General features: G+C 38.4%; 1 protein-coding gene across 6 annotated transcripts in view; it reads left to right on the forward strand.

Annotated features, from left to right (window-relative positions):
• Window positions 1–24434, forward strand: part of LOC133533049 (copper-transporting ATPase 1) — a 100465-nt gene that overhangs the window by 16619 nt on the left and 59412 nt on the right. Inside the window, exons 1-2 of one of the 6 annotated variants that reach the window (XM_061871973.1) lie at window positions 77–513; window positions 3610–3749. The exons of 2 other annotated variants lie outside the window; for them this stretch is intronic. In XM_061871973.1, coding sequence (XP_061727957.1) covers window positions 3703–3749 — 47 coding nt within the window. In that variant the 5' untranslated portion in view covers window positions 77–513; window positions 3610–3702. Of the gene's footprint in view, window positions 1–76; window positions 514–3174; window positions 3750–24434 lie in introns of those variants that run through there. 3 more of the 6 variants (XM_061871971.1, XM_061871972.1, XM_061871976.1) reach the window with 3 other exon arrangements.

The following is a 24434-nucleotide window of genomic DNA, read 5'->3' on the forward strand; positions in this document are numbered from 1 at the left end:
GAGCGCTGGTGGCCTAGCGGTAAGAGCATGCGAATTGCAATCCGGGGTCGCGGGTTCAACTTCAACCCCGGCTCGTACCTAACCTAACTGTTTTTCGGAACTTAAGTACAAAATATGATTTGATATTTACCAGTCACTTTTCGGTGAAGAAAAACGTAATAAGTCCTAGTTTACCCTCTGGGTTGGAAGATCAGATGGTAGTAAAACTAGTGCCTATGCCAATTCTTGGGATTCGTTGCCATAGCCCCCCGGCTCCTATGAAATGCCGGGACAACGCGAGGAAGATGATACAGTCTGTAACGATTTAGTTTACCAACCATTCCCACTTTCCCGTTAATTTGTTATTTGACCTGCAATCGACGACTTATAATCTCTAAGATAAACCGTTTACATAGTGATAGTTGTTATCACCCAGTTTCTAGAACACGACCAAAGTATATCGACGTGTTTTACGTTATTTGTGTGACTTTATCAGTGCGGTGATTGTCAACTAGACGTCGAGACGAAATAGTGGTGAATGAAGAGATTTTTAGTTATCAAGTGTTTTATATATTGAGTGATAATAGCTATTAATTTTTTATTAAAAGCCCTTACGCTATATGCCAAATAAACCAATATCATGCCATAAATACATTACATCATTTTGGAAAACAGCTGATACTCTATATCATCGCAAGGAAACTCGATTTCACGAAAAAAAAAAACAGGAGACTCAAAAACCAAAATGCGAATTCTTAAAATTCGTAATAAGACGAATCCTTTACTGATATGATATATTAATTTCAAGTTTTTTTTTGTATACTACCAATCAAATTACTATGATGTCATAAAGGAATCTTTCTTTCTTTTTTAGTACTTTACAACTTCTTCTTCTGGCATTATGCCATTTTTTTCTTTTTTTTTTATTAAAAATTGAACAAAGAAAATACAGTATTGTAAGTACCTTAATTTAATGTTTCGCCAAACTGTGAAACAGTTTGTTGGCGGTGCGCTCTAAAATAATCTTAAACTAAATAGGTACACTAAATTTGTGGTCGGCTCTCCTAATCAATTTTCTCCAGTTATATGTTCCGGGTCGTCGTTGGGTCTATATTCTTATTCTCTAGGTCTTTCTTACACAGATCGAAAGAAAAAAATACTGTTCTTTATTTGACATTATGTCAAAGAATTACATTATGACGACATAAAGTCGCTTACGGTTGTCGTTGAGATTCAAGATGGCGAAGACGTCTCGAGAATATTTTTTTGTGTTTTGCTCATTTATGTTGTTCAAAGTGTAGTATTGATAGCTTATTATGCAGTGAACTATCGTGGAAGTGTACAGTTAATGAAAAACTAATCTTGAAACGCGTTTAACCATGTTTTAATCAACATCCGGCAATCCATCGTGGTTTTTAGTAAAGTCCAGCTATCTCTTTACTAAAAGCAACTACCGAACAACGTCATGCTCTACGAGCACACTTAAAACTTACAACGAAACTTGACATTGGCAAAATCATCATAGATTTGATGGAAGCCATATTTTAAAAGAAGAAGAAGTCGCTTACATTACGTCGTCATAACATAATGTCCCTTACGACATTGATATTTCCACTGTTTTGCGGTCGGCACTACTGCACACGGGTTAACAATAAACAAACCCGTGTGCAGTGCTGACTTATGAGTGCCTTATCAAATCTATTATGTTACACTTAAGCTATCACGACAAGGGTTCTTTAGTAATTATCGGTGGCCTTTTTGATAAAGGAGTCGTCTCTGTGAGGATGATCGTGCAGTTTGTAATGGTTTCAAGTGTTAAAATGTTACACCATAATTTATTTTTCATTTTCATCTAAAAAATCCGTCGTTGTTCTAAAAAGTGTACACAACATTATGCGTTTCTGCTCTAGAGCATTGTACTTTCTATTCTAAGTATGTTTTTTTCTTTTTTTTACGATAAGCAATGAAAATTTTGGTGGTCCATTCTGATAATTAACTCCCCATTCCATAAATAACGATATTTTTACCTAAATTATTCATTGATCATCATCATCTTCCTCGCATTGTCCCGGCATTTTTGCCACGGCTCACGGGAGCCTGGGGTCCGCTTGGCAACTAATCCCAAGAATTGGCGTAGACACTAGTTTTTACGAAAACGATTGCTATCTGACTTTCCAACCCAGAGGGTAAATTAGGCCTTATTGATATTACTCCGGTTTCCTCACGATGTTTTCCTTCACCGAAAAGCGACGGGTAAATATCAAATGATATTTCGTACACAAGTTCCGATAAACTCATTGGTACGAGCTGGGGTTTGAACCCGCGACCTCCGGATTGAAAGTCGCACGCTCTTACCGCTAGGCCAACAGCGCTATGGAGTGAGCACTCTATGCTTACTTATTTGTCTATGACAGCGGAATGAAGAAGTCGTCATCTTGCTAGGCCTTGTTCCCATTTACTTGGGTTCGGCCTCCCCTATTCATTCCTTCCATTCTGCACGATTGAGCTCAAGGTCGGCGTCTATATTACGATCTTTCAGGTCTCGCTGAACCGTCGTCAGCCAGGTCGCAGGCCGTCTTCCACTTCCTCGCTTCATCGTTGGTATCTTGAGGTCGGCCTTTGCTGTTCTTTTCTTCCATTCTGCACGATTTAGTGCAAGGTCGACGTCTATATTGCTGAATCGTCAGCCGGGTGGCACGCCGTCTTCCACTTCCTCGCTCCGCCGTTGGTATCTCGAGCGCTACCTTCACAATGTAGTCTTCTGGACGCCTCTGTCATGTACCGTACCTCAGACATTTTTCCGTCAGCTTTTCTGTTATTAGGGCTACTTTTAAACCAACAGTTTTGAATGATTCACGGTTAGTTTTACTAGACTTAAATCGACTGGGATATGGACCGTGATTTTATATTGTTTTTGAGCTAACACCACTTTGACACCCACTCGCTATCTCCAGTTACCCGTGAACAAGATGCATGTAACTGCGTCGAAATATCGGGAGCTCAAAAACAATACAAAAGGTAATCACGGTCCATATAATGGTCGGTATATATATTATATTGTAATTTAATATTATGAAAGAAATAAATCTAAATCTAATCTATCCCGCTCGATTGAAGTCTAGTACATTGAAACTACTCTGGATACACACGTTTCTTATCTTTTCCATCATGGTGACATCGCTTACCAGCGTAACATTCGCTCTGTGGTGTGGAGCTTGTTCTGATGGGGTTTATTTGTAGCCCAGCATTCGGATCCGTACAACATCGTTGGTCTTCCTGCTGTCTTGTATAGAGGAGAAGAGTTGTGGATTGCAAATGCTATTGATTGATGTCTGCATCATCTTCGCCTCAGTAAATAAGCAGCCTTACAGACAGCAGAGAGCTCAACGAGGGTGCGGAGTGTTAGGGTCGGCAACGCGCATGAAACTCCCTTGGAGTTGCAGGCCTACACGGAGACTGCTTACCATCAGGCGAGCCGTATGCTTGTTTGCCACCGATGTAGGATAAAAAAAGACAGCCACTTATAAATTGACAATTTTAACATCACAAGTTATTTGTAGATATCAAACAAAAACCTAATCCTTATTTTTAAAGTGCAAATTAACCTAATTTGTGTTAATTTAATTAAAGCTATTGTAGAACAAGCGATTATAAAACGATTAGTGGACGTATAGACCGATATGTGTGAGTGAGTGCAACATAGTGTGTGACAGTGACCGCAACATGTCGCGGAACGTCAAATACCAGAGGCTGGACGATGTGGAGATCGGGTGAGTTAATATAATAATAATATATTGTAGCCAATAAGCCTGATATCGTGTTTATAGACCGATCGCTGCGCCGGGCTATGCTCGTCGATGTCACCATCCCCCATGATGAGAATCTCATGAAAGCTGAGAAAAACAAGTCCAGCAAGTACCTAGACTTGGCTCACGAGATAACCGCCATGTGGGATGTTGATGCGACGATCATTGTTCCGATAGTCGTGTCGCTGTCGGCGAACGGTCAAATAGCGAAGAGTTTCGACCAACACCTTGAGAGACTCTCGGTGGATAGCTGGATCAAGGGTCAGATGCAGAAGGCGGTGATCTTAGACACGGGGCAGATAGTGCGGCAGTTCCTCTCTCTGAGGCCCTGACCACTGGCAGCTTGAGCCCTGCCCTGCTGCTGGCGGCACCCTAGGTTAGGTTTTTTATACCGTGTTTATATGTTTTTTGTATTGTTTTTGTATTTAACTTTTATATTATATTATAAACCTAACTTAAGAAGATAGATGATAATAATTCAGCCTATATTCGTCCCTATATAAAAAAAAATTGGCGTCAATCTCTTATAGCGTCCACACCACACGTACACAATTTCATAGTGAAATCGACGAGCCTATCCTTCAATTTCATTTTTGCGTCCACGCCACCTGTTTAAATTGACAATTTATTCAGATTGGCCGAATAATTATCCCGTTTGGACTGGCCCTTATGCAACGTCATTGTAGCACCGTGGGCGTTCAGAAATCAATAGTTAAAGGCGGGGGACGCCCACGCAGTTGAGATATTCTATTTATATCGGAGCTTTGTGGGCGATGATATTAAAAGTCATATACTTATTACTTACTCTTAATTAATTCAATTCAACGGACGCCAGGAGCTTCCTGGCGTCCGTTGGCTCGTTGGGTGGACGACATTCGGAAGGTTGCGGGTCAATTCTGGATGAGATTAGCTCAGGACCGGGACAAGTGGCGTACTGGAAGAGAGGCCTATGCTCAGCAGTGGGCGATACAGGGCTGATATGATGATGAATTCAATTCAATTCATTTATTTCAGAAACATGCCCATAGTTGTTATTAACAAGAAGTTTACTTAGAACTACATATACATATTTATCACAGTGAGCAAGGCTTGGAAACCGGTTAAATTTTTAAACCGTTATCATGTACTTGGCGCACAACCTATTAATTTCGGTTTCGCTCGAAAAACTGTTATGTTTAAACCGGTTTTTATGAGAACAGTTCTTGTCAAATTAACCGGTTTAGAGCGATAAGAACCAGTTTCTTCCTTTGTTAGTGTCTTTGTTTACGTGGCACACCAACAAGCCGGCCGGCCGTTTCGTCGCTCATCGAATAAACCGGTTTCTTTAGGTTACAATAAAGTTCTTAAAACGTTCGCGTTCTTATAAAAGTTCGGAGGAAAACCGAAATAAACCGGTATTTACCGGTATTTTATAAACCGGTTCCTAGCCTTGACAGTGAGAATCATCAAACAGTAAAAAGCAATGTAAAAAGTTGAGTATCCTATTGATGATCTGCAATGGCGTTAATTTGTAACCTTGGTTAATATGTAATACTGATAGCTTCATTCTCTTGTGAGACCTATTTCAAACATTCCAAGTTTTTCATTAAGACCTACAGCGCGCGTCAAACGGAACGCACGCGATTTCAGGAATTTCATCTCGAACGCGGGGGCGGATGGAAAAAGGCGAATCATCTTTATAGGGTCACTCGTTGCCCCGGTAACGTTCCCCTGAACAACTGACGACCGGTCTGGCCTAGTGAGTGACCTTGCCTATGAAGCCGATGGTCCTGGGTTCGAATCCCGGTAAGAGCATTTATTTTTATTTTTATCTCAAATGTTTGATCCTGATTTAGTTTTTATATACACCGTGATTTTATTGAATTTCGGGGTATGGGTATGTATGTTTAAGGCAACTATGACAAAGTTAATATATTTTTTTCCTTTTTTTTTAATAAAAAGTAATTAAATGTTGCATGTAGCGTTGTTTTAACACGGGTATTGCATTAAATTAAACCATACAATTGAAAACTCAATGGGTGGGGTGGTCGGCAACGCGCATGTAACTCCTCTGGAGTTGCAGGCATACATAGGCTACGGAGACTGCTTACCATCAGGCAGGCCGTATGCTTGTTTGCCACCGACGTAGTATTAAAAACAAGAAGACATATCAATGTCATTTCGAACATCAATCGTCCGAGATAGGGGTACCAGGGTCACCAATGACTAGGCGAGAAGGCCGTCAAATAAATACATTATCATGTGCAATGACACTAGATCGTCTGTTTAAACACGCAAATATCTATTATTGAATCATTATGTATTATACAGGGATAAGTTCGCCTTTGTTGTGTTTAATTTACTCTGTAACTGTGTTTTTCGGTTTTTATTTCTATGTACAATAAAGTATATACATACATACATACATACATACATACATATTATTGACATCAATAGTACTTTGTACAATCGTGATATAATAGCGAGCTTTTCAGTCGAGTACCGTGTTTAGGCAACGAAGCTTGCTGAGTGGCCTAATGAAGGCACAGTCAAGTGCAAAAATATGTATCGAAAGAAACGTCTCATAAATATGGTACTACGCTCTTATTACACTGGAATAAGATGCTATAGGGACATATTTTTGAGTAAGATGTGTACACTCATATTTTTACACTTGACTGTCTTCTTCTTCTTCCTCGCGTTGTCCCGGCATTTTTGCCACGGCCCATGGGAGCCTGGGGTCCGCTTGACAACTAATCCCAAGATTTGGCGTAGGCACTAGTTTTTACGAAAGCGACTGCCATCTGACCTTCCAACCCAGAGGGTAAACTAGGCCTTGTTGGGATTAGTCCGGTTTCCTCACGATGTTTTCCTTCACCGAAAAGCGACTGGTAAATATCAAATGATATTTCGTACATAAGTTCCGAAAAACTCATTGGTACGAGCCGGGGTTTGAACTCGCGACCTCCGGATTGCAAGTCGCACGCTCTTACCGCTAGGCCACCAGCGCTTCATTTTTACACTTGACTGTACGAGAGATTATTCAATCATTATGCAAATATGCATTATTTACATAAATAAACCTATATTTGCGGAACATGGCTCCATCGATACTGTCGATGATTTCGCTAACGTCAAAGTGAGCCCCACGTGCGGGATCGCAATAATTTAAATAAATATTTACACTAATTGACTAAGCCCCACAGTAACCTCAAGAAGGCTTGTGTTGTGGGTACTCAGACAACGATAAATATAATATATAAATACTTAAATACATAGAAAACACCCATAACTCAGATACAAATATCCGTGCTCATCACACGAATAAATCCCTTACCGGGATTCGAACCCTGGACCATCAATATATTGATTGATTGATTGATGTATTTATTCGTTATACATTGTATTGCTCTTAGAGGTAAAGCATATTGCGAACACTGTTTTGCCGCGAGGCGTACGAATTTTTTTATATCTATCGATCGTATTATTAATATAGTATGTGAATCTCTTCAAGGCCAGAGTAAATAGGTATCTCAAAAAAAAAAGACACTAAATCGTCTGTTAAAAGACGCAAATACCTATTAGGCAATTATTGTATCATTCTATTCATTCTGCACTATTTAAATGAAATATTTTATTGTAACAACGTCAATATGCAAATATTTACCGCAGTTGACCTCTAAAAAGCAAAAAGTAAGTCCTAAATCAAGTACTTCCTGTTTACAATTTTTTTTGTAAACAATGCGCTATTGTTTTGCAAATATTTCCGTGCGAGTTTACTGGTCACCGGTAGAAATTGCGCCATGGTGTTTGACTTTACCACTCGCGTCCAGTACCCCTAGTGTAAATATTTTCGACAGCGAAACGTGACGTACGCGTTTGCGTTAAGTGTCATTTTGTATGAGATTTTTGACTTTCCAAAACGTCCCGCTTGGCGCGCTGTTCAAAAACCCATACAAAATGAGACTAAACGCAAACGCGTACGTCACGTTTCAAAATCGAATTTATTTACACAAGGGGTACAGTACCCCTAGTGTAAATTTGATCGACATCATAACGTGACGAACGCGTTTGCGTTAAGTCCCATTTTGTATAGGATTTTGAGTTTCCAAAACGTCCCTCTTGGCGCGCTCTTTCTAAATCCAATACAAAATGAGACTAAACGCAAACGCGTACGTCACGTTTGGAAATCGAATTTATTTACACTAGGGGTACTGAATGAAAGTGATAGAAATAGAAATTAACTTCATTACTTCGTAATCCCGCACTTTTTAAGAACAACCATGATCTTATCAACATGTATATATGCTATTATTATATTATATTAAACATTATATTAATATATTATATTAAACTAAATACATGTTGGACTTTACCTGTTTATATACGAGGTGCCCGCGAGGAAACGGAATTTTTTTTAAAAGTATATTCCGGATCGTATTTAGAGACAAAAATGTCATTAAAACTTTTTTTAAATCGTAATTTACTTATTATTTCCTTGCCCAGGCCCAGTAACATGCGACAGTGCTTTAATTCTGATTTACTCCGATACAAATAGACAGTGTGCGCGCTTTAGGTATTGACAGCCTCTTAATACCAATTTAAATAAAATCGTTTTTTTATTGTGTTTCAGTGCAAAGCCTTTTTGATGGCGTGACGCGATGACAAACATCAAAGTGACAAGGAACACTTTGCCGAGACTAGTTTTTTCGATAAATAAAATGTACCAATTCATGTTAACCCATAATTTTTTGCAAGAACATGCACTTATTATTTAAAAAATTAAAAAAAGAACAAAAAAAATTTTTTTTTGGCGGAATTGACTTAAATTTGCATAACATTTTTTCCTTATGAAATGACATGGTTACATTTTTTTCCGTTTCTTCGCGGGCACCTTGTATTTTTAAATATTCCCACTCACTTCCGATTTGAAATTTTTCCATGCATTCGTTTCTAACTTGTGATAAATATTACTTGCTAAAACACTGTGTGACACTGCCTTTACTGTTCTGAGCTATCTTCTTGCCCTGGGCTCCACGGAAGAGCAGCGCTGTAGCATATATATGTTAGAGCATATGCTGAGTGGTGTCCATTTGTAGCCTCTATTGCAGCATCATCACTGTAACTATTGCCATAGAGAATAAGAAGTAATAGAGTGCTCACTCCATACATCAGTTTTGGTACCAAAATGATAATTATATTCGCAGTCGATATCTAGCATCAAGTAGTGGAACTCTCAGTACTGCTACTCGACAATAGATATTGCGGCAAACAAAAAGTCTAATGCTTAACGATTTTCAGCTAATATTATAACCAGAGTAAGCGTAGGAGTTGAAAATAGAGTTTCGGTTACTCTATTGCTTCTTATTTCTCTATGCTATTGCATGTTAGAATAGGTTACAAGTAGTTATAATTGTTTAGTGTATTAGATCTTCTTTCTTTCTTTTTTTTTACTAATGTGGTGCTGTTTGTAGATGGTTTTGCAATAAACGTTTTTCTATTCTATTCTCTTCTAACAGATTATATACATAAACCGATCCGATTGGCCCCTACATAAGACCAGCGCTGGCTTCATAGCTAGCATTATGCTGGGTTGGGTCCTTTTCGAGATGCGCACTTAATGTCCTGTTCTTCTGGTTTTGTTTCCTGTACATGTTCGTACATGTTTGTGACTGTCACTGTCAATGTCTATCTTTATCTTTAAATCTTGCGTTTTTATATCAATTTTAAGTTAAAAGTATAGAAAAATTAAGTTGCATTGGGATAACTTCGAAAACGGGGTAATTTTGAAAATCAGTAATATCTACTAACATAAGCACTGCATGCTTTAGCAACTATTGCAACGCTTACCAAGGCGTCTTGACTACTGTTGCTATACCCCATTTCATTTACCATGCCGGGATTCCACTTGAGACGGTCGGCGTAAACAATACGAGTAGTGACAACAATAGACAACCGGCAAACTTTTTTTGCGGCGTGTCTTACGTGTAACTGTCCAGTCTTAATCCTTTTGTGTTATTATTTGACCACACGCTGGCTTTGAAGAGCAGAGCTCGTAAAGCAATTGTTAAACAATAAATCAACATTATGGTTCTCTTTGTGCTGTTTCAAGTCGAATCCCGCCATGGTAAATGAAATGGGGTTATAATTGCTATAGCAGAAAATGCTTCTAGTTTAGTAGGGTAATTTTCAAAATTACCCCGTTTTCTAAGTTTTTCCAATACACATTATTAATATTTAACGGCTCCTCTACACGATCGCCCAGCGTAGGCAGTCCTAGGGACGCATTTATGCGTTAGGGGGAGCAAGTGATATTGCTATCTCATTCTACCGCATAACTGCGTCTCTTAGACTGGCCTACGCTGGGCCATCATGTAGAGGAGCCCTAACGCAATGGGGCCAGCCTTCTGGCCCTTCTGGGCACACTTCCCATTGGTAGCGACCTGGAGGACGTTTTCTATTTATAAGACCCTTATTTTAAGTTTACCTATATTATTAATTTTAAGTTGATTAATAGTCTATTTCTATTAATTTGTCTATAAAATACGATTTGAATAAGGAAGAAGTCAAAACGGTCGGAAGGCTTAACAACATTAACATACAATATTTAAGGTGAAAACAACTTTCACTATATGTCATATGCTGACAAAGTCTGTCATATTTGTTTTCATTATTCATTATTTGCAATTTCTAATGAACTCCACTTTAAGTAGAGTAGAATACCGCGGAGTAACTTATACTTTTTATGACTTTAAGTTATTTTTATTTGCGTGACCGACCTTCGGTTCGTCGCGGTCATACGTGGTGGTCATACGTGTTTCTTGGGAGCTTTCAATTATAATTTTGGAAGTGTTTGTGATGAGAATAAGTTCCCTATTTATTTTTTGTTTCTCTACGTATTTTTGATGAGCCTGATGGTAAGCAGTCTCCGTAACCTATGGATGCCTGCAACTCCAGAGGAGTTACATGCGCCTTGCCGAACCTAACCGCATCCTCGTTGAGCTCTGGCAACCTCACTCCCCGGCACACAGGTCTAGTGTTATTTGGCTGCGGTTTTCTGTAAGGTGGAGGTTCTTCCCCAGTTGGGCTCTGCTCTAGATCTGGAATGACATCCGCTGCGCTGTGCCCTACCACACAAACCGAGATGACGTTCACAATGCACATACCTCTCTTTTGAACGAAGTTTAAGGACGTACCCGGGTCTAATACTGGCATATTAGTGTGAGCGAGATGTATAGTGTAAGTTACGCAGACGTTAGCGAGTAGGTATGTATGTCAGTTCGACATCGACAGTGCTAGGGTAATCGTGGTAAGGCTACTTGGCTCTACCGAAAGATGTCGCGCGAGTGACTAAAAATACGTGAGTTAAACCGTATTAAATAAATAAATAATAATTATTATTAATAATAAGTATCATACAATACAATACAAATACTCTTTATTGCACACCTCAATACATAAACAGTACAAATAATACAACACATAAAGAAGAGGTAAACAACAGGCGGTCTTATCGCTAAAAAGCGATCTCTTCCAGACAACCTTTAGGTAGCGGAATTTAAAAAAAATTATGTTATGTCAGTAGGTGTTCCAGATGCAATAAAAGAAGTATTATTAGATTATATATATGCTTATCCCAAAGCACGCAAGATCCATAATGCAATGCATATGATTCAAGTCTTAATCTTGAAGGTACACAAATTTGAATCTTAACCCAATGGCTTAAGAGCCAAATTGCATGGAAGTTATTGCGTATAAGCACGTGACATACTGTCGCAAGGTTGTCCTTTCTCCGCCGACCATTGGCAGTATTGTTTTAATATTTGACCTTATTAAGTACCATATGACTTAAATGATATTATATACGGTTCTAATATACCGGTTTAATAACCGGCGAAGTGGGTGTCGGACTTACTAATAACAAAGAGAATTTGAAATAGAGGTGGATTGTCAAAGAAAACTTTGTAGTCACAGTTAATTTATTGCCATGTTTCAACACATGATTATAACTTTTAGAACGCCTTTTGACTTATCGCTCGAAACGATGCAGCCTTTGATCTATTAGATGGCGCCACTTTTTGATATTTAACATCATGTGTCGAAAGATGGCAGTAAATTTACTGTAGCTACAAAGTTTTCTCTGATCATCTACCTCTATTTCAAATTCACTTTCCTAATAATGAAATAAACTCCCTCAAAAGTACTTACTCAAAAGTTTCTTCAACCAAAAACGTCACTTTTGACACTGATCAGTATCATATCGGAAACAGATCGAATAACTAAAACTCGAATTGGTCTATTAGTCATTGTTTTAGTTAGTTGAAATGTTTGAGCGCCCAATCAAATCGAAAGTAGTCATTTTATAAACAAAGCAGCTACAATGCTGTTTTGATTTTAGTGTATGATAGAATTTAAATAAATGTATCTACATCTACATACATATTATTATTATAAACTATCTATGATGCGTTCATAAACCGCAAATTACGGCCAGCATGAAGATAAACTCAAAAACAATAAACGGCTTTGTTATAGTATTTTTTAATCTCGATGGGTAGCATGACAAGTGTCACCTTCATAAAATTTATAACCTTAAGAGGCTGTCAACAACCAATGTCCTTGAAATTGATGTTACTTAAACAGTTTTTTTAAGAAAGACTATTTGTTTTAGTCAAGTAAGAAAAATATATGTTCATATTAATTATATTTCAAAGACCGTGGTTGTACTCGATACATGATTGAACGAAATCGGCTCGATAGAAAATAATTGCAAAGATTGGTCTTAAAATCACAATTAAACGGTTCTATGTCTTTATTGTTTTGACTTATGGGTCTGCAATTAAAATCACAATTTCAAAACATTTATATCTAAACCGCTAACGAGTAAAATATTACACTAATAATCCACTTTTTTTTATTTAAATAATTTTCTTATTATTCCCTTGCCCAGGCCCAGTAACATGCGACAGTGCTATCTCATTTACTCCGATACAAATAGACAGTGTGCGCGCTTTAGGTATTGACAGCCTCTTATAACGCCAAATCTCGCAACATTGTATTGAGTTGATATCTGGCAGCCTACCCATCGATTTAAAAAATAATATAGATCAAATTTCTTCTTTTTTTAAATGAATTAAAATGAAAATTTTCATAGAAATTTCACATAAATTGACTAGGCATCGGAGTTTTTATCGCATGCTAAGACTAATAGCGAGCTATGGAGTCGACATTAGCAATAAAATTCAACTCATATTCGTACTCATACTCATTAATTTATATAATTAGTGATTTTAATTTTATAATCATTTATTTAATTAGTGATTTTAGTTTTATGAGATTGAAGACCTAGTGGCTGAACCTAACATCATGGGAAAAAGTAAAGCCCACAGACTCCGTTGGTTGGGCCACCTTGAGAGAATGGACGAAGATCGGTACGTAAAAAGAGCGTACCTGGGTCGCCTAGCAGGAGGACGTCCTATCGGACGCCCTAGGTATCGCTGGAGCGACATGGTGGAGGCGGATCTGCGCGAGCTTCGAGTCGACAATTGGCGAGAGGTCGCACAGGACCGAGAAAAGTGGCGCTGTCTTGTGTCGGAGGCCAAGTCTCATTTTGGGTCGCTGAGCCAACGGAGTAAGTAAGTTGTAAGTAATCAAGTAATAGTAGTAGTAAAATGTCTAAGTTTATAATAACTCAAGCACATTGTGTAAGCATTTCTCACTTGTGCTATTAAAAGTTTGAAACAAAACACATCATATACATTATTCAACTATGCCTCAGTTTATCTTAGTTCTACATAAACACATCTATATTTAATCAATACGAACGTTATGGAACTAAAATACTATTGTCCCAGTGTGTCAACAATAGTACAGTAGGAACTTTCAACAATACCATTGAGCGAGGGGCGTTAGGCGCTTTGACACGTAAGTGATCAGCGGCGGCATCATGGTTCCATTTTTATCACTTGTCACTATGCCCGTCACTTTCGCACTTACATACTTGTTAGAACGGGACAGGTATGGTGACAAATGATAAAGAGACGACCCTCTTAGCCCTACTGCGGCGGTATCATGGTCGCATTTTTATCACCTGTCATGTCATGCGTCACTTTCGCACTTACATACTTGTTAGAACGTGACAGGTGTGATGACAGATGATACAAGACCGATCTTAGCCCTACTGGGGGCCAAGCCAAGGTTACAATCGTATGCAGAAATGAAGCGAAACGCATAGAAACGTAAAAAATGTATGGAAATGATAGCGTTTCGTTTTCTGCGAATGATTGTCATCTTGTCTATGGCTAGGCTCTTTTACTCATTAGCTGCGAGGGCTGCTCTGAAAGTTGTTAGTTGCTTGGGCTCTACTGATGTTATTGCAATATTTTTTATTGGCGCCGTCCCACCTCCAACGGACTAATTCCCACAAGGCCTAGTTTTACCCTCTGGGTTGGAAGGTCAGATGGCATTCGCTTTCGTAAAAACTAGTGCCTACGCCAAATCTTGGGATTAGTTGTCAAGCGGACCCCAGGCTCCCATGAGCCGTGGCAATATGCCGGGACAATGCGAGGAAGAAGGAGAATATTGCAATCGCATCAGTCGGAGCAGCTAACAAATTTCGGAGAAGATTTTTGCATTTTTAAGTTAACGCCGGAGACGGGAGGTGGGGGGAGACCGGGGTGCAAATTTTGCTCCTGTGAATATCATCCGGGACACCGCGCTTAAAACCCTTGCGAAATTATGAGAATTGACGGGGACAATTGACAACTTATCCCTCTTAGGGATAAGTTCGCTTGTACTACCCAATTATTTTCCATCTGATGTAATATTTATTTTTCTCGTACAATAAAGTGTTTACTTACTTACTTACTTTACTTACAATTGGGTACTTGACACATGTTGAATATTCTAACAAAATTTAGCTAAATTGATAGAAAATGGGCTATTCATTATGAAAAAACAGGAATTTAAAAAGACATATTGAGATTATAAAAAATACAAGGATTCAAAGACATTTTTTTTTTTACTTTCAAATATAACTAAGCAAATTATGTCATTCGATTCCTGAAATGATATTGAAAAATAAAATGTATTACAACTATATACATAAACGCAATATTTAAAGGTCAAAATAGCAATTTTCATGATCTTCCATATATTTAGGACAGACTAATGTAATGTGACGTCACATTACATTATCATTTTGTTAGAGGCGTTTCAATCGTCGAGTGCGAGCGTCAGACTTTAACTCTCATTTCTGACCTGTGTGTTGCTTAAATGCCATGAGTCCTATATAGACATTAATCCTCAGGAAAATCAAGATCGATTGACTTTATTTACAAAAAATTTACAAGTAGCCAATTTGCTTAATGACGGGGACGACGGGACACTAAGCTTCAAACGGGGACATGTCCCGGTGTACGGGGACGTATGGCAACCCTGGCTAAGCGCTTTGCCGAAATTCCGGAATCCCAAAATTTATCAAATTGGTTTTTAGGGTTCCGTACCCAAAGGGTCAAACGGGACCCTATTACTGAGACTCCGCTTTCCGTCCGTCCGTCCGTCCGTCACCAGGCTGTATCTCATGAACCGTGATAGTTAGCCAGTTGAAATTTCTACAGATTATGTATTTCTGTTGCCGCTATAACAAATACTAAAAACAGAATAAAATAAATATTTCTTTCCAATCTCGAGGTTCTCATCCAATCACCGAAGTTAAGCAACGTCGGGCGGGACTTGGCCGGTTTTAATTGCTTAATGCTTACTTTCGCACTTGCATCTAAAATAACTTTGTCATGTGATGTGAACCAGAGATGTGAACGAAGTCAGTTGATGATATATTACCTACCTTATCCATAGTACAGTCGCCATCAGATATATCGGAGCGGCCAAGGTGCTCACAAATATCTGAATACGCCTCTATTGTCAAAGCGCTAGATGCGTGTTCAGATATTTTTGAACATCTTGGCCGCTCCCATATATCTGATGGCGACTGTACACATCTGTAAACAAAGAGGAAAATCCGCGTTAATCCGCAAACAAAGTTTTAAAACAGTTAAATTTTCATGTATCCATACTATTTGATTAAGGCAATACCATAACTGGCCGCAAATATAAGTTTGCACTAACCTTACTCATTCAAAATACACTTCTGAAACTAAACAGCATTAAATCTAGTAACATATCCATTGAAATGTGAACTTTAACCCATTTAGTTGTAGGTTTAAAATCAAACGACTATCACTATTCAGTTATTTCATGTTAATTTTAAATACAATTTTGCACTCAACGCAGAGCGTGCCGTGTGTATGGTAAATACGCCGAAATGGTTTTGAGTTTTATTGTTACTTTGTTAAAGTTCAATTTTAAATGTAGATGAGATTTCACTTTTTAAACAAATTCTGCTACTCGCTCAGTCAACTCGGAATCTCGGCAACTGTGAACGTGTTATGTTTGGTCATTGGAAATTGAATCTTATTAGTTTCTTATAAAGTTGTATTTGTTTTGTAAGCGACCGTGTGAATTTATGAGAAGTTCGCGAAATACTACTCTAATTTTATCGTGTTTGAGTTCGGTTTTGGAGTTTTTGTTGCTGCTAGTGAAAATGATTTTAATGATTAAGTGAGTCAAGTTTATCATTTATATACATTAATTACTTTTATATCATTTATTACATTAATCTCTGCCGCTTCTTTTCGCCATCGCCCTATATGACAATATTGTCATCCTCTTCACTTAGATGGTTGGCAGTCCTCAACTGTCCGTTTCCCCGGAATCTTCCTGCCTTGCACAGCTTAAAGGTGGAATGAACTGTCGCCTGCGGTATTTCCGGACCGATCTTAAATGCCGGCAACGCACTTACAACCCCTCTGGTGTTGCAAGGTCTGCTCGTTTGTCTATGTCATAAAAAAAGTAGATGTAATAATTAGAGTTTTGTAAGGAAACCATATTAAGCGTTTGGTATAACGCTATGACTCAACTTAGATGAATATCTCCAGCTTCACCAAAATACTAATTTACCTAGATATTAAGGTGTTTTTATCGTCATTATGGTGTTTTCCGCGTGACGCATTTTACATATGAAAAGTATATACAATTCTATATACCAATAGGTTCTCGATCGAGGTTTTCCTTATAGGGACCGTGCGCGTTGGAGGGTCTGCCATCTTTTGGCCTGAATCGGAACAATAGACATGTAAATTTACAAGTCACGTGTTTTCTTGTGCATAGTAGGTTCTGCCATCTTGTGGGCTACATCGGAACAATAAACATCACATTTACGCCTCGCGCCAAAAATCTGACGGCTCCTGTGCTGCCTCCTACAGTTCATGCACGCTCCCTATACAAGACACCTTGGGGCCTAGCCAAAGATGACAGTCGTTTGCAGAAAACGAAACGAAACGCAATCATTCCCATACATTAGTGACGTTTATCTTAGCGTTTCGTTTTCTGCAGACGCTTTTCATCTCGTCTAGGCCCCCTTGACAGACAAAAGTTTCACGTGATGTTATTATTAGACTGGATGTATTATGGAAGTAATCAGAAAAGACCCAATCCTTCACGTCCATGATTAACAAAGCTGGGTTGTCCTGCCTGCGTAGCCGACAACCCAATCGTTATCGCGCCGTGGCGCACGAAACGCAACTTTTTTTTTTTTTATACTACGTCGGTGGCAAACAAGCATACGGCCCGCCTGATGGTAAGCAGTCTCCGTAGCCTATGTACGCCTGCAACTCCAGAGGAGTTCCATGCGCGTTGCCGACCCTAAACCCGCCCCCCTCGTTGAGCTCTGGCAACCTTACTCACCGGCAGGAACACAACACTATGAGTAGGGTCTAGTGTTATTTGGCTGCGGTTTTCTGTAAGGTGGAGGTACTTCCCCAGTTGGGCTCTGCTCTAGATCTGGAATGACATCCGCAGTGCTGTGCTCTACCACACAAAGCGAGATGACATTCACAATGCCCATACTTACCTCTCTTTTGGACGTAGTTTAAGGACGTACCCGGGTCCAAAGGACGTACCCGGGTCCCGGGGCAACTGTCACATCTGCACTAATGTCGAAGAGTGATAGAGAGAGATGACTACGCTACGGAGCGTTAACGATTGGCATGTTGGCTACGCGGGCTGCTCTTACATTACATTCACAAAAGGCAAAGATACAAAAACATGTCTAATTTTTCCTCTCGCTAATGGTCCCTATGCCAGTTTCTTCAAATCTCTTTTGGGTGGATTTGATTTTATATATATAATAATTCAGCCTATATACGTCCCACTGCTGGGCACAGGCCTCCTCTCATGTGCGAGAGGGCTCGGGCTATAGTCCCCACGCTAGCCCAATGCGGATTGGGGACTTCACATACACCTTTGAATTTCTTCTCAGATGTATGCAGGTTTCCTCACGATGTTTTCCTTCACCGAAAAGCTAGTGGTAAATATCAAACATAAGTTCCGAAAAACTCATTGGTACGAGCCAGGATTTGAACCCGCGACCTCCGGATTGAAAGTCGGACGTCATATCCACTCGGCCACCACCGCTTTTTATATATAATTCAAGAAAATGTTTTACCTTATTACTTAACCTCCATACAAACGTAACGTAACGCTCTCGTTTTGAAACGATTTAAAACGACTAGTTAGATAGCTCTGAAACTTTGAACTTACAATAGGATGAGGTATATCTACTCTTCTAATTAGTTTTGTAGTGCTTCCTCTCGCATGGTTACTCTAAACTATTACTACTACAACAATCGGGATACTTGCAGGTACTCTGACCTAACCAGCTCATTACGATGCGTCCTCTTTGACGGCCTCAACCCAAGTGAACGAGCCTGTCCAACATTTACCGTGTCCCCACCACTTGCTAAAACTACCGTGTTGCCAACAGTATAATGTTATTTTCCCAACTACCCCTGTATTAATCGGGGTAACATAATAATGTTGTCACGGTATAATTATTATTTAACTGCTATCTTAAATGTAAACATAAATAAATCATGACATTTTATGTATCTTCAGATACCATAGTTAAAAAAGAAAACGAATATATCTATCTATCTATCTATAAACTGGACCTAGTTAGTTAGTTAGTGCTGCTGGGCATTTTCCGCAAATCGACAACCATTGTGCCTATTTTGCGTGAAACGAGGTAGCGCTACTCTAACCACCCCAGCTCCTCCACGAAGCCTAGCAAAGTTTTAAGGTTGCTAATTGCCTCTCCTAGTGTGCACGGAGTCCCTAGGTATTTGTTCCTGTATACTTCTACCTGTTTGCAGTCTAGGAGAACATGTTTTGTTGTTTCTTCTTCTTCCATGCACGCTCTGCACATGGGGCTGTCTGTTTTACCCATATTGTGTAGGTGTTTGTTGAGTGTGTTATGTCCTGTAATTTTTATTTTATTTATTATAATTTTTTTTTTATAAATATTAGGACATTGTTACACAAATTGACTAAGTCCCACAGTAAGCTCAATAAGGCTTGTGTTGAGGGTACTTAGACAACGATATATATAATATATAAATATTTATAAATACATAGATACATAGATAACACCCATGACTCAGGAACAAATATCCATGCTCATCACACGAATAAATGCCCTTACCAGGATTTGAACCCGGGACCATCGGCTTCATAGGCAGGGTCACTACCCACTAGGCCAGACCGGTCGTCAAAAATTAATTCTACTATTTTACGTAGTTAGTGTCTAGGTGACCTGGACCTATACATATAAACTAATTACGGAACTAGATATACTTCTTGTGTGTGCAAAGTTTCAATATAATCCAAGACGTAGTTTAAAAATGAGAACGAAATTTCGTTTGTACAGTCAGCTGCAAAAATATGTATCGAGAGAATCGTGTTATAAATATGGTAGTACGGTCTTATTACACTGGAATAAGATGCTATGGGACATATTTTTGAGTAAGATGTGTACACCCATATTTTTACACTTGACTGTATGGGAAGGTGAAATTCGACTGAGCTTGCTGCGGACTCTTAAATGTTACATTTCCAAATAAATAAATATGTATATATTTAAAAAAAATATCTAGAATTTTTTGTGACAGCTGCTTCATATAAAAATGAATTTGATTGTAATAGAGGTAAAGTCTAAGAAAAAAACGTGCCCTTGACATCCAAAAGATGGGGTGAAACTGCAGCGCTCGGGTGTTCTCGGCTCCGTTCGGCTCAGAGGGCCTACCGCGAACCACGTTCGACGTGTTGCCTCCCTGTCACACTTACGTGCGAATTTACAAGTACGACAGAGAGGCAACACGTCGAACGTGATTCGCGGTAGGCCCTCAGCATCGCTACGAGCAACACTTGACGTCCCTTTGCGTGCACAGCCACAGATAAGAAAATTATTTGAAAATTAACAACTAAAGAGCTGAAAGGAAAAGTGCCACACCTTAGAAAGGGACAAAATTGGCACAAAATGATTCTACCCTGAATTGCTGCGAGAGCTACCTATAGCGTAGAAATTCGGGACAAAAACCCATAAAAAAGTAAATACTCTGTTAGGAAACGTTAACTTTCAATTAACGTGTGAACTTGACAAGCGTGTACTCACCGATAAGACTAATAAATATGCATTTATGTAAATGCAGTTACGTGCGAGCGAATTAATGACTCGTCGTGTGCAAAACGCCGTGTGCTATGCTTATGAGGGGGCTGTCGCAATAGCACAGAATAAAAAATAGTACTATCGTACAGAAATGACACTTCCTATAAAACTGAAGTTTGACAGCGATTCAAGGACGAATCAAGCACTATCCTTTTCGGATATTTAGGGTTGTCAAAATTCAAGTGGTTATCTTATCTGTGGTCGTGCACGTATAGGGACGTCAAGTTGTGCTAACCCTAATAATTGCTCGGAGCAATGCTGAGCCGGACTGAGCCGAGAATGCCCGAAAGGAGGAGAGTCGCTCCACTGGCAATATTGTAGTGTATTGTCCGTTACCGAAGGTCTTCGTCTTAACTCGGGCATTTTGCTTTCGTATGTCCGGATGTTCCTCTACAGGTCGCAATACTTAACCGATTCTCGTGAAATTTTGTGATCAGATTCTAGGATTAAATTCAATTTTTATGTCGATCCAGTTTTTGGAAAATTTTCAAAATGCGGAAATTGGCATGAAGGACGATAGCCGTATAATTTTTGTAGTTGTAGTGGAGGAATCTGACCAGCTAAATTATAAATATAAATATACACTGAAAAAAAAAATGATTTATCGAGCACACATGAAAGTGATTTTCATTAAGATTAAAATCTATTTATTTAAAACACACTTTTTGCAAATTAATTGAATCGAAAAAGTCAAAACTTTGTAAACAATAATTGAGGATCTCTTCTTCTTTCTCGCATTGTCCCGGCATTTTGCCACAGATCATTGGAGCCTGGGGTCCGCTTGGCAACTAATCCCTAGGTTTGGCGTAAGCACTAGTTTTTACAAAAGCGACTGCCATCTGACCTTCCAACCCAGAGGGTAAACTAGGCCTTAATACGTAAACAATAATTGAGGATGAATGATGAACAATTCGAAACATCAATCCTAATTGACTGATGTTTCGAATTTACATCTGTAATTACTAATGATTTTTGCGGCGAATATATTTGTACCTACTTTATCAAAGCGTGCGAAATGAAATAAATTTTCTTCAAGACTCGTTAAGAGGAATTCCTAGTTGCGATTTTCCCCTACAAACGCTCTCGACTGTTTCCTCCCTGGATTTTTAACCTAGGGCAATGATTTTTTCAAATAAGATCATTATCTGAGCCGCTATGTTTTGCTTTTTTGGATTATTTTATTTTGAAGAAACTTACAGCGCCTCGAAAATCGCAAAAAAGGCTCAATTGAATTGGCTGCAAAAAAGGCGCAGTATACAAATATGACAACAAATATTCAAAAAACCAAAAAAAACCGACATAGATTATTTCTTCCTTTGGTGAACGTAACCTCGATTTTTGAATTTTTTGCGTGGGATGTTTAGTCCGAGCTGCATTTCTCCTTATCGCACACACGCACTCCCGCCCACCGCAGCGCGACAGAAACAGCTTCAAAAATTCGAGATTTGAAAAGTTGCTCAGCTAAAGTTGGAATTGCTCTTAAACTGCCACATACATGATTTTCGGCGTTTATGGTAGGCTTAGAATATCTGTATGTAAGAAATACTAACCACTTATAATAGTTATAATAGTCGGAACCACCATTGAGAAATTCATTTTCACATCACCTATTCGGAAAAAGGCTCTTTCTTCTCTGCTGGAAGAATCAAAGTGGCACTTTTCTTCCCCGTTAGGAGGGATCAAAGTAGGACTTTTCTGTTTTAGGGCTCTATTTCTTACTTTTTTGCATACTGTTTTGCACAATTTCTATAGTAATCTAAATTGTAATTTTTCTTATTTAATGTATGTTAATTATAAGATGTAATGTTTTGAAAAGATGTGTACCGCCGAGTTTCTTGCCGGTCCATATTGGGATACTCTCCTCCAATTGAGAGGGGATTTTAATCTTCTCGGGTCAGAGGTGTAGGGTTAGAGCCGGTGTAGCTTTATTTGACGTTCATAAGCGCATTGCAATATGCCTACTTGAATAATAAAATATCTTTATCTTTAGCTTCAATAATATTTTTAAATATAATCATTTCCTAATAAGTGATGTGAAAAGCAGTATGTGTCATCTTCGGCGTTAACACTTGAATCTGTCACTACGCTCGGGATTCAATTATATAATGCTTCGCTTCGTTCAGGATTCAATGTACGCCCACGCCGTAAATGTCATATTGCTCCCTTGTGACACAATCTACTATTAATTGTGTATCGTATTCTAGCGCGTTCCAAATTCAAACCGGTAGAACACAGCAGAAAGAAACGTTATCGAAGGCGGAAAACGATACGTTGCGGTTCGATGGATTTGACAATGAATTTTGTTACAGACAAACTTGGTAACAAAAAATAGGCAAATTTACGATAAGCCATTGAAGGTTTTAGCATCGGTGACTTCGAGATCATGCGATAAAAAAGTCTATTAATAGTTATTTGTTTTACAAGGGGGCAAAGTTGTTGTTTGATCACTCTGGCTAATAATGATAATTGATAATCGTATATGATTTATAATTGTTACATATTTGCTGTGAATTATTTTTCAAAAGTGTTTTTTTTTATTATTAAAATATATGTCAAGATCCCCCTTCTTTCTAATAAAAAAAGCGGCCAAGTGCGAGTCGGACTCGCCCATGAAGGGTTCCGTACCATTTATGACGTATTAAAAAAAACTACTTACTAGATCTTGTTCAAACCAATTTTCGGTGGCAGTTTGCATGGTAATGTACATCATATAGTTTTTTAGTTTTATCATTTTCTTATTTTAGAAGTTACAGGGGGGGGGGCACATTTTACCACTTTGGAAGTGTCTCTCGCGCACACTATTCAGTTTAGAAAAAAATGATATTAGAAACCTCAATATCATTTTTGAAGACCTATACATGATACCCCACACGTATGGCTTTGATGAAAAACATTTTTTGAGTTTCAGTTCTAAATATGGGGAACCCCCAAAATTTATTGTTTTTTTTTCCTATTTTTTTGTGAAAATCTTAATGCGGTTCACAGAATACATCTACTCACCAAGTTTCAACAGTTCTTATAGTTTTGGAAAAAAGTGGCTGTGACATACGGACTCGGACGGACAGACAGACATGACGAATCCATAAGGGTTCCATTTTTTGCCATTTGGCTACGGAACCCTAAAACACGAATTATAGCCTCGTGCAGAAAACCGTCTCAGTTAAGACAAATTGCCGTGAAATCAGTTAATGTGTAACGAATGTGTTTTCCAACAATCTGTGATTTTAAGATAATAGCTACTCGTATAATTCCGGTTTTTAATCGTGTGTCAGTGATATTGTGGGCATCCCTATTGACTTCTAGAAATATGTAATTGCATTAGAACTATCGTGAGTCATAGCTGATATTAAAATTAACATAAAACAAGAAACAAGTTTGCTAAAACAAGAGTTCAAATAAGATCCATCATTATTATATTTATAGTATATATTTTATAAATATGTGGTAGTTTATATATTGTTATTATTTATTTATGTAGTTTATAAATAAGTATGTTTGGTTAGCTTTTTATTTCATTCTCTGCACCAATTCTAGGTATCTTTGTTAGGCCCTATGGTTGACTGGTAGGGAATGCCATTTGGCATTAAGTCCGCCATTTGTACATTGTTGTATATATTTTATGCAATAAAGTTTAAATAAATAAAACGGTGTTCCGGCGCGGATATAATAACAAACAGAGAGAATAACTTTATGGGTACACCAAAACAACACAATAACAAGTCGTATACGTATATACGTATTATTATAAAGACAAAAAAAAATGACTGCTTACATATATTTTTGGAATGGTATTTTCACTAGTCTTCATTTGATACTCATATTGCTATGGTAAGAAAAAAAACAATACCCCCCTTTTCTTCATTTGCGGGCGCCATTTTGAAAATGTATAGTGACGAATTCAGGTTGTATTTTTAATACATTTTTTCAGGTTGTATTTTTACCTTTCAAATATGTTCACCCTGCTGCCGTGAAAATTTTTGTGTACTACACGAGATCAAAGTTATTTACATCTCGTGTGCTTTTGAGTCCCTTACTGCGCTCCAAATAAG

The sequence above is a fragment of the Cydia pomonella genome, chromosome 28 (genome assembly GCF_033807575.1).
Source record: "Cydia pomonella isolate Wapato2018A chromosome 28, ilCydPomo1, whole genome shotgun sequence".
In the NCBI taxonomy this organism is placed as follows: Eukaryota; Metazoa; Arthropoda; class Insecta; order Lepidoptera; family Tortricidae; genus Cydia; species Cydia pomonella.